The sequence below is a fragment of the Phycodurus eques genome, chromosome 11, assembly GCF_024500275.1.
Source record: "Phycodurus eques isolate BA_2022a chromosome 11, UOR_Pequ_1.1, whole genome shotgun sequence".
NCBI lineage: Eukaryota > Metazoa > Chordata > Actinopteri > Syngnathiformes > Syngnathidae > Phycodurus > Phycodurus eques.
Genome location: NC_084535.1, coordinates 8,731,975 through 8,744,190, shown reverse-complemented (window position 1 = coordinate 8,744,190; position 12,216 = coordinate 8,731,975). Strand labels below are relative to the sequence as shown.

Sequence of the window (12,216 nt, the reverse complement as noted above, 5' to 3'; positions counted from 1 at the left end):
AAGTAAATAAGTTTAAATGTGTTTGAAGTACGTATATAAAAAAAATAATGGTGTGTTTAATATTGTGTTCTGGGATGTATTGCCATCCATAAACAGAAGTTCACTGTGTAACAGTCCAACTTTATACTTTTCGTATTGCATACCGCTTTGGAGGGCGCTCACACACCCCCACATGCCACACTATGGGAATGCCAAGGGCCAAACAAAAGACTGGTCCATCTTTTGGATTGAGTGTTGCAAAAAGCTGGTAAAATTCTAAGAAAACGCAAAGTCCAGAGTTAATCCTTAGATGCCTGCTGAACTATGATTTCAGGAGGCACCATAAGGTTTACTGTGGCAAAAAAGCTTGTGATTTTAATGCTAATCACTCTTGCCCCATGGCCTGTCAGACCCTCTCCATGTTACAGGTGGTCTTGAATTACAAAAACGAAGCTGTGAGGCTCCCTGAGGCTTGACTGACATTAGAAGACCGCCATGAATCGCTCACAGGGATGTTAAAAGCTCCACTGGCTTACCCCCCCCCCCCCCCCATCTCTCTCGCTTTATCTGTGCAGGCTGTGGAGACCAACCTGGCGTCCAAGGACAGTCACTGGGTCTATGCCAACGAGGTGAGTCCGAACACAAACATACTGATTCAATGCACTTTTATTCCGGGTATTGTAATTTCTACGCTGTTTGTTTGACAAACCTTTATTTGATACCGCACAATGGCCCTTTTTATTTAAACACGTGATGTCAGCATGTTCTGAACCAACATCAAGCTAAATGCTTTAAAGTGGACATCATAGCAGAACAGTGAAGTGCGCTTCTAGTGAATAAAGGGCCGCCCTGCCATTCTTTTAACTGCCTCTGTATGTTTCCAATGATTCCAATTATTCTAAAAAGAAAACGGATGGAAGTGAATAAAGGGTTGCTCCCAGTTGACCTGCCAAAAAATTAGCATTTCAGTTCCCAGGAGGGAACTCGCTGTCTGGAATAACACACACACACACACAAACACTTAAAGACTGGCGAGCATTTATCATGCTGAAACATCACTTGCTAGAGTGCGGAAAGATATCATTGGAATCAGTGCATAAGGCTCAATTGATCCGCCCAGATGATTCATGAGTAGAACATTTTGGGGGGATTATGCCATTGAGTTTGGCTCGCAACTTTGTCCCAGTTTTTATTTTTGGCCCCACTGTGAATTTTGTCATGTGGTGTCACGTGTCTCATTGATGATGTCATAGTCCACACTTTTCGACAGCAAGCTACTGAATTTGGTTACAGCCTAGTGCCACACCCTATTGTGCCTTAATTGTTTCTAGATACAATTCATCACTAATATATTCCACACAACTGACCTGAAACATATTAGCAATCTATTAACACACCCATTCCAAGTTTTCAAGTTCGCTGTTATTCTTTTGGAATGCGTAATTTCACAGCATTTTGCAAACCAAAGTGGCAGTCTTGTTGCAGTTAAATGTAATTTAGTTCAGGTGATAAATCGTTAACCAAGGGGGTTGAATATTGATTACTCAAGGTTAATCAGGCATTTGGTATTGCAGAGCTTGCAGTCCAAATTGCCTCCCCTAACATTACATTTGTTTTAGTTTTTTAAAATAACTACCTTTTGCTTTGAATCAGTTCATCCCGGCATGTCTGTAAAATATTGCTCCACATGGGCTAAAGAGGCCTTGAGCTCTCTGAAAAGCCTTTCTGTCTGCCTCTTTTAATTCATATTATTGGTTTTGTATGCCTCACAAAGCAGCACTGGAAAGGCTTTTGCAGTCTGAGCATATTTGATAAGTGACAGGTGATAATTTTTAATTTGAAGCCGTCTTCATACTTGAGCTGGTGCATTGCTTAAAGTCTTTTATTACAGTGAGAGAAATTATGTATGAGCTAATGCTGCGTTCGCTTCCTTTAGAGCTATGTTGTCATATCAACATATGTTCTTTTCGAAAGGGTGATTTCCCTCAGCTCTCTAACCTAATTCTCGGAACTATAAAAAAAGTTATAGTTGTCTTTCCTTGTTATAGTTCTCTTTCTCTTTTCCTTTTTATTATCCAAAGTAAACTGCCCGTGAAGCTGATGCTCACCTTGAAATGAGGACAATGCATAGTTGTCCTTCAGAACTGCTCACTTGTGCAGGAAGTCATTTTTAAATACAATTATGACCCCTTACAGTAAGAGGTTAACTAAATGGTGTTTGTTTTTATTTCTTCAAGAACCACACTATAAGCTGGATCTCAGTGTGCATTTATTTACAAAAATAAATAGTGGCATGTTTGCTTCTCAATAGGGTGGGAGGAGATATCATGGGGAGCTAATTTGTATTTATTATCCCTAAATTTGTTTTCCCAGAAGTTCCTGAGCACTGCTGTGCGAGGAGATTTTAAGGACGGACAATACTTCAGAATAATGAATGACGTAGATATGTAATTGCACACTGAATTACATATCCTGATTTAGTTCATTTCATTTGTGCTCAGGGAACTACATGGACAAACGAATTGGATTATGTGTAGGTGAACGGACAGAGACAGACCGATGATTATATTGTGTGTGAATGGAAATATCTAAATGAACAACGTAATGTTCACATTATGTGAGTCAATAGACAATTGCATTGTGTACTGTACAGTATATGTGAATGGACAGACTAGTGTAGTCACGATACCAAAATTCTAAATTCGATACTATACCTGCATAAAGTAGCTCGATACCAATACTGAAACAATACCACCGTAAAAATCTACAAGATCAGTACAAGCGGAATGAAAACTGACAAAACTTCAAATTCTTATTTTTATCAATTCAAAATTTTAGGATACTTGATTTAAAAAAAATAAAATAAAAAAAAACAAAGTGAAAGGTTTTAAACACATTTGCACATACAACATTAAACACTGAATATTTGAGCACACTCAAAAAAAATATCTTTTAAAATACCGGTTACTCAAAAAAACTGGTACCGTACCATTTTTGACATTGAAACATTGTGGTCCGGTATTGGTTCTGGTGTGACACAAGGACAGATGTGTGTGTATAGTACATGAATGGACAGAAAGATAATCACATTCTGTATATGAGAATGGACAGTGTGTGGAAGTGAATGGACATCTATGTTTACAATGGACAGGTGTTTCCACATTACAATTGGGCGTGGATTTCAATGGAAAAAATAGAACTGGACAAACAGATGATTTCATTCACACTATGTGTGTATCTGACTGAACAGACAAACTGACTGACATGTGAGTGGACAGATGCTTATTGTACAGTATGTGACAGACACCCACCCATAAAGAATGAAAACAAACAAGGTTGTTTTAAGCTTTTACTTCAGACCCGATATTCATTAAATAGAGGAATGGGGGGAACACTCAACAGAATCCATTACATGTATTTTTGAAAGCCTCAAGAGAAAAAAAAAATATCATGACCTTCGACTTGTGCCACTGGACCTTAGTTCAAATTAGTCTTGTTTTATCGCTTGATCCTGAAGGGATAGAAATAATCGTACATGTTTCTTGCGAGTCCATGCTCCCTGGTCATAACTCAATCATGACATTCATTTCAGACGCATGCTCTCGACCCACAAGTGACGAAGCCCCAATCCCCAACACCTCCTTATCCCTAACGGGAAGCCTCTCACATTTCATTCAACTCCAGCTCCACTGGAGGATATGTTAATCCAGCACCGGCCATGAGCAATGAATGTTAAAATTTTGCTCCAAAGAGAAGTGCGAGAGCTCAGAAGTGTCATGTATGGTGATGATGGAAGGCCATGAGGAGGAGGATGTGTGAGGAAGATCGCAGGGTGAAACCATTAGGGTGCTGCAGACTTTAAGATAAATGGATGGCATAATTAATGTGCATGCATTGTAGTATAAATACACATTAATTTAGCTAGATATACAGTGGATTGATACATGTACTGTACATAATGTACTATAAAGAGCCCATGTGTAAAACTGGACAAGTGTTGACTGCCTTTAATGGGCTTTTTTGTTCACAGTCAATAAAAGGCTTTGAGGCTTGAGAGCACAGGCAAACTCATTGGACAACATAGTCATTTAAGAAAAGAAGAGAGGATTCCGAATTGGATATTTGCGGCAGGACTCGAGAGCAAGTGTATCAGCGGGGGGTGAGAGGCGGCCGAGCCTCCCGCTGGCCCGGCCGAAAGCAGCGTGCGGCGGCAGATGCGCGCTTGTTTTGGTGTCAAAAATTCAGATGGATTGCACATCCAGGAAGGAGTTGGAGCTTGTGTTGTTTTTCTTCTCAAAAAGCGTTACGGTGACACTCAACAACGCGTGATGGATAAGGTGGCTGCGCCCGCTGTGACAGGCAGAGTTGAGGAGGAGAGTCGCGAGATTATTGATATCCTCAGGTAACCGGCGTTGCATAATTGAAAGATTCAGATTATTACAAAGGCCATCTAAAGGTGTGCACTCACAGGATACAATGTTAGATACACCAGCACGATACCCAGTGCAAGAGCGAGTGGTAGTATGTACCAGTCAAACAGGAGGCATGTAGAAACAACCAAAGGATGAATTTTCATTCACACTCTAAATTGTCCGTAGGTGCACTACACTAGGTACAAGACTAATATATGGATGCATTGGATTTCAGGCATTTGAGCAAGTAGTGCATCATGTTTTGCCTGGTCTTTTTCAGGGGAGAAAAAGATGCTTTAGCTCTCATTTCTAAGCATTTGCTTCACATTGCTGAGAATAACTGCCTGCATAATGAGAACAATGATGAGAAATTGTAGTGAAAGTAGAGTTGCCGTGGTGAGCAGGGGGTAGGAAGCCTCTGATTGGTGGGCTTGATTGCAGATAGTGAGAATTTTCAGTAGAGGGAACACTTAATGGCTTAACAGTAATTGGATGAAGACAAAGATGTCGGGTTGTGATTGGGAGCAGAGATTAGCTACAGTTTAAGGAGTGTGGACAAAATATGCTCGTAACTCAGTCACTTTGTACAACTTCGCTACAGACTCAAAATTACAACCCCAATTCCAATGAAGTTGGGACGTTGCGTAAACATAAATAAAAACAGAATACAATGATTTGCAAATCATGTTCAACCTATATTTAATTGAATACACTACAAAGACAAGATATTTAATGTTCAAACTGATAAACTTTATTGTTTTTAGCAAATAATCATTAAATTAGAATTTTATGGCTGCAGCTCGTTCCAAAAAAGCTGGGACAGGTGGTAAAAAAGACTGAGAAAGTTGAGGAATGCTCATCAAACACCTGTTTGGAACATCCCACAGGTGAACAGACTAATTCTCCCATTGAAAATGTGTGGCGCACTATGAAGCGTAAAATACGACAACTGAGACCCCAGACTGTTGAACAGCTGAAGCTGTACATCAAGCAAGAATGGGAAAGAATTCCAACTACAAAGCTTCAACATTTTGTGTCCTCAGTTCCCAAACGTTTATTGAATGTTGTTAAAAGATAAGGTGATGTAACATAGTGGTAAACATAAGGTCACCCCTAGGTTTACCACTGTCCCCGCTTTTTTGGAACATGTTGCAGCCATAAAATTCTAAGTAAATGATTATTTGCTAAAAACAATAGTTTATCAGTTTGAACATTAAATATCTTGTCTTTGTAGTGTATTCAATTAAATATAGGTTGAACATGAGTTGCAAATCATTGTATTCAGTTTTTATTTATGTTTAACACAATGTCCCAACTTCATTGGAATTGGGGTTGTAAAAGCAGCTTTCTGCACTTGGCTGGCAACCAGTTAAAGTTCTACTCCACCTCTCGCCCAAGGTCAGGTGGGATAGACTACATCTCACCCGTAACCCTAATGAGGACAAGTGCTATAGAAAATGGATGAAAAGATCGTGTTTGGATTAGAAAATACATGTTGAAACCAGTGATAATCTCTTCCTTGTGTTCCTCATAGTCGCTAACTGACCGGTGACCAGATCAGGATGGGATTAGGTCCAGAGCTCATCTGTGACTCTGCACAGGATAAAATGTTCAGAAAATGAGTCGATGGATGGATATACATGGTGGTACAGGACAGACCTGTAATACCACTGATGGATCACTACCATGTCCATGGACACCAGATGCCAAAGCATCTATATTTGTCAAATCTAAAGGAGAATGTGCTGAAAGCTAATTCAGATCAATCAATGCATAATGCCCTAAACCATAAATGGTGACTATGGAAGGTCCAGAGCCTCATCATCATTAATCCAAGGAAGCCCAGACAGAGGACCCCAGTCTGTAACGATTGACCTAACTGCAATACTTCAGGAGCCACAGCCATTTGCTTTGACTCGTATTATTGTGTCATTGAAGATGAGCTTCATATAGAAGGCCTTCCTTTACCAAAGCCCTGTATCAGGAAGTAGTTAGCTTTACCCTAAATGACCCCCCAAAAAAATGCATGCTGAAATGTTACTGGTTAGATATTTTGGGACCCTTTCCAATGGAAATGTTAAAAACTGTACAGAAGTGAACCAAACATTACTGCCTGGTAGAAATGGGGGACATTTTGGTTCCATTCATTCACGATACGAAAATGTCTTCTCTTCCAAAATAGCTGATCTACCTTAACATTTATCTCCACCATGTGATATGGTACCACTGTGGTTTGGTGGAGTTAGACACGCTCCATCAGCAATGGAATAGGAAGAGCACAAACGCAGTGTACCTTCTTCCTCGTTAATTCCATTGGCACGTAACATGTGTCGCGCTGGTGTCAAGTCACGGTATTTCTATAGCTGACGCAGTTTTCACCCTCCTGCCTACGCACCAGATGCGCCAGTTTGAAATTTACCGATGCAAAGTGAACCGAGGCAAATCACACTGTACTTTACCAATTGGTGAAAGTGTGGCTTATTCCTCCCCACCTCGGGTCAGGCTCATGCCAGCATTACGTGGGCAGCCCTGAAGTAGAGCAATGAGCTCTGTAATGGGTCGGTTTATTTTTACAGGTGCATTCGACTGGAAGCCAGAGCGTGAATTAAATAAACAAATAATTGAATTATTCACACATCATTCCACCTTGTTGCGTTCAGATGGGAGGCTCTCATTCCAATTAGGCAGTCTCACAAAAAGTCCAATATTAAGTGCAAAGGCAGTTACAATGCGATTCTCCCTGGATCGTGCGAAGTGTTTCCACTCTGGCGTGAAATTATGGCACATTTCTCTCTTTTCCACTTCTGATCTCATCGTTATCAAATAGTTCGTATGCTTACCATTCCTATAAATGTATTTCAATGTTCAAAAGGCACTTGTCGCTCCCAGCATCTTGGGTAAAGCACCTTGATGTCCAATTAATTAAAGCGCCGCCATGATTACTGGTAAAAATGTTTTATTTATTTCTTGATGAAAGATTAATGGCTAGGACTGAGTGGCACGCAGAGGATCATTTAACCTTTCTGTCAGATGAGCTGGATTTGATTAATGCCCCGGCTCGTCTGGCTGTCATTGGCGCAAAGTTGCACCACGTTTCACTTTTCTTTTCCCCCCAAATTTGATGCAGTTGCCTTTCTAGTGGTTTGATCCTTTTGATTGATGTGAATGAAGAAAACAGTTGTAAGAGGTGTTAGTGTCCAAATAGTGTTAATTTGTTTTTATAATTTTAAGCAGGGCATGTGCAGCATATAACTGAGCATAATTTGAAGTCAACTACCCCTTTCCAATTTAGGTTAAATAAATGAATAAATAAATAAAAGGCCTGATTGTCATATGTTGGTGAAAGATTTTACTAAATCAGTATTATTCTGTGGTGTGGGGTGTGTTAATAGTGATTTTTACGCCCTGATCTGGTTGGGAAAACTGTCGGGGCAGACAATCATAAATGTTAAAGTTTTCAACATTTGCCATCACAAATCCTTTTGTGCATGGTCAGTACCAAGTTTGAACAATATCCAATAAGAAAGCCACCTGGAAGCTTGCAGCTTTGCCAGACATATAGAGGAGCAACTTCAAGTTTTGTTGAGTTTCTATGTCTTTCACAAGTCATAGACGCAACTCAGTAGAAACGGCAAGGCAACCGTAATGTAGTTACCAGATAAGCAAACAGTTAGCCTGGCATCTTCTATTTATTCTTCTACTGCCACTCTTTCTTATTCTTTGTATTTTCTGTCTGTCTACATGCCCTTTGATATCATGCTGCCTCACACACGTCAGTCTTAGTACTACAATTGTTGATAGAGAGATTCTGTGTGTGGTGTGCTGTGTTGGTCATCTTGAGTACACCACACACTATAAGAGCAGTAAGAACACACATGGCAGGTTTTTCCTTATGTGTGGGGTCTGTCACGTAAAGCTTCATTAAATCGGGCATGCGTGTCCTCCGCGGACTTTAATGTGCGAATTAGGCCCATTTCAAGCCAGATTTTGACTAGCACACTAAAGATTACCTAAATGAAGATTTCTTTACAGTTTGGGCGTAGTGTGTGCTTTAGAGTGCAGCAGCAAGAGGTGATGCGAGATGATGTTTTCAGTCTGTCGAAATGTGAGGAGCCAGCAGTGTTGCTGTGGTGAAAAAGACGAGACGGCTAAGGTGTTTGAGGGTAGAGAAAAGACGAGGTCTGTGGCCTCATGTACTGTATTCAAGTGTGAATATATGAGCAGTGAATACTGGATCAGGTGGAGGATACAGGGAGCACACACAGCACATGAATTATATGACTAGATTAGAGATACAACAGTATGAACATTTATCACCATTATAGTGACCAAAATTACTACAGTTGTCGGTATTATCAGGAAAAAAGGAATTACCTCAAGCATTGCAACAACTTTTATCTTGAATATAAAACATAAAAGTAGCAATCATATGCACTTGTTGCACATGAGAAATGATTAACAGCAGTCCCCAAAATGAATTTTTGAAACATTGGCATATCCCAAGCTAACGCACAACAAACATTGAAATAATGTTTGTGACATTGATCTCTTCTCTAATTGGTCGCAAGGAGGATTGCAATATGAACTAACAAGTGGTACGTGAATAAAGCAGCACACAAAAACACAAAATCCCGCAAAACTTCCATTTGTTGATAGCTAACAATTAAGAAGGCTATAACGAAGCAGCAAATATAGTGCACTTTAAAAGCATTACTCGAATACAATACCCTTGTTTCAGCAGTGAAAAGACTAGCCTGCCAAACTGAACCTGTATATGTTAAGCAACGCGCTAATCTCTTAACATGGGGCCTGTAGTTACGTCACCATAACTGTCTACGTGATCACTAATAACTCTTGTCACAATACAAAGAGGGACCAGCAACAAACAGAGCCGTTTCCTCAAAGAGGGCTAAATACCGTATTAACAATAATTTCAATATAAAATCATAATATTAAACATTTTAATTTTCATGGTTTATCGATAAATTGTTTTCATCCCTAGTACATACCTAAAAACAACATACTAGTGTCATTCCCACTCAAAACAAAACATTGCAGGTTCATTAAATGACAAGTACAAATCATTAGATAAAAGGCAAAATCAAAATGAAATTTGGTTTATAACACCTTTTATTCTCTTAGCTGCCAATGCTATTGCTAATTTAAAAAAAAAAAACTGCGTCAGAGTACAAAGAGGAGCCGGCGACAGAGCCCTTTACCCTCAGAGACAATAAAAAATATTGTAACAACGATAATGACAGTATAAAATGGTAGCACTGTGCTAACCGTTTGAAACTTTATAACAGTTCATCAGTAAACCGTTTCATTCCTGGGATAGATACACAAACACCTAAATAACAGAGGCTGTTAGTGTCGTTTCCACTCGAAAAGCAACATTGCTGGTTCATTTGGTGACACTACTACGACGACAAAGCATTATATAAAAACCAAAATGTAATTTACTCCCTAACACCTCCTTTCATCTTGTTAGCTTCCAATGCTATGGCTAATAACACACTGCATAATAATACAAAGAGGAAACCATGACAGCTGTTTACCCTTAGAGATGCTAAACACCTGCCTTTGCCAGGTTCAACTCCCGACACAAAGGTCGTCTGTGATGGTGACAGAGCATTTGGAGCAGGGCGCCACTACCGATTATTACCTTGGACGTGAGGGTTTTGGCTCCATGAACCGCGCGGCATAATTCATCTGATTAATGTGTCACGAAAACTCATGAATATGCATCGGTTCTACCTGACTGCTCATCTCAATGATTTGAAAGGGGGGGGGGGGACAGAAAATATCATCTTGTGCAAGAAAGAAATAGTTCCAGTCTGCTCAAAATTGCTAACCAAGGGGAAGAATTTCCCAAGCCATTTGCATTTACATGGGAAAAACTGCAACATAGTACTGGTAGGAGTTCAGAACATATTTTCCCACCTCTTAAATGTGAAAATCTTATGGGAAAGTTACTTTATAATTCCTTATTTACAAATATTTGGGTGTCTGGAGTGCATCTCTTTCCATCATCCATATTAAAATAAAAAAACAACGCACACAAGTAAATCTTTTATCTATTTCTGAAAATGTCTCTGTAGGTAAACCATTCTGAATCTATACACCAAGTTTCTCTGCCAATGACTGAGCAGCTAGGCAGGGCTAAAATCTCCCAATTTTCCAGTACTCAAACAGAAGCAACATCATATCAAGGCCAAAAAGTTAGCAGAGAATCAGCATAAGAACATAATGGCATTAGCTTACAGCATTAGAAGAGCTTCTGATAACTGGCACATACTCAGAAGATGCCAGTGTGAGGACGCCGATGTATTTGTGTTTGCTGATGTGTCCGCCGCATGCGCCACATACACAGATCCGCACACTCATTGACAAGTGTAATTCAGCAGCTCAATGATAAGTGTGCTACCCCCACAAATGAAAATACGTTTGCATTTGCATCCTTTTCTCTTTCGAGTCTGGGTTTTTTGAGAACAATTAGCCTTTTGCCTAGTTGCAACAACCCAAGCGCCACCTCCAGTTGTCATGGTAACAAAGCCGTATTGGTCCTGTGGTACAGGGGGGCTGAGAGAGCATTGGCTCATCTGCATGACACAGTACCACCCTCCAAAACTGAGTAATTTCAACAAGTGTTATGTGTCGTGTAATTCTTTGTGTATTTTGACCAAAAACACCTGTGAACTGCCCTTTAGATATGTGGTTTTCGCTTAAATAATTTTATTTCAGCAATAAACAAAAAAATATCATTTGATTGTTCATTTTCCTCATAGCTGGAAATGTATGTTTATTCCATTATCATTCCCCTTTTTCTAAATTTCCTATTAAAGCTGCTTTTCTGATTATTATTATTTATTTTTTTAAGGCTTATTGATTGGGTAAATTATTCACACAATCTGGGGGATCGTAGTCCCACTTGTTGCCTTGCGTGGCTGCATTTGACAGCATTAAAATGCGCTGCTGCACTTTCATGTTGTATTTGAAGATTCCCGCATACCCTAGAACCGAAGACAACATCATGAAGGGCTGAAGATGCTGTGCCGCGCACAAAGCAAATAATAATGAACCGTAATGGAGGACAGACAAAAGCTCTGATGACTGCTTGCAGCAGGGGTGGATGTAAGAGTCAAAGATCACAATGTCTCATTAGGGGAGTAGACCTGGAGTATGTATTCAGGACACGTTCGCAGAGGGATCGCACCTGCTTCTTAAATTGCGACCCGGCGGTAACCCCGCAGCATTATTGTCACATTTTACATGAAACCGCTGCCTCTCCAGAGACTCCCGCTCAGCACTGGCCCCTAGTCCACCGTCTCGCTCTGGTTACAAACGGGTAACACGGCTGCTCATGAATAATAATTTTTCGCTGACGCTCCAAACATGCAGCAACCCATCCCTCACCCCAAGGGAAAATGGCTGAGGGTCACTTATAATATTAGCAAGGAAGATGATCAATTTGTTGGTGTGAGTGGAAAATCTGTTTCAGTAATAAACTGTATTGATAATTCAGCCTTACCAAGTTAAAAATGCTCGCCAAGTTACCTTTTAGTGGTTGGTGTTTTGGTTAGTGAGTTCGGGTTTGTTTGTTTGCTTGCTTGCTTGTTTTTTAGTTGGTTGGTTGATTCGTTAATTTCATTTTAATTGGTTGGTTGGTTGGTTGGTTGGTTGGTTTGTTGGTTGTCTGGTTTGGTCGGTTTGTTTGTTTATTCATTTGTCTGCTGGTTGGTTGATTCATTATGTTTTCATTGGTTGGTTATTTAATTTCCTGGTTGGCTAGTTTGGTTGGTCTGTTTGTTTGTTAATTTGTCTT

At 40.0% G+C, this 12,216-nt stretch overlaps 1 protein-coding gene across 3 annotated transcripts in view; it reads left to right on the top strand.

Annotated features, from left to right (window-relative positions):
* Positions 1-12,216, top strand: part of grid1a (glutamate receptor, ionotropic, delta 1a) — a 269,061-nt gene that overhangs the window by 207,643 nt on the left and 49,202 nt on the right. For 2 of the 3 annotated variants that reach the window (XM_061690419.1, XM_061690420.1), the window contains one exon: positions 555-608. The exons of the other annotated variant lie outside the window; for it this stretch is intronic. In XM_061690419.1, coding sequence (XP_061546403.1) covers positions 555-608 — 54 coding nt within the window. The remainder of the gene's footprint in view (positions 1-554; positions 609-12,216) is intronic. 3 annotated transcript variants of the gene reach the window in all.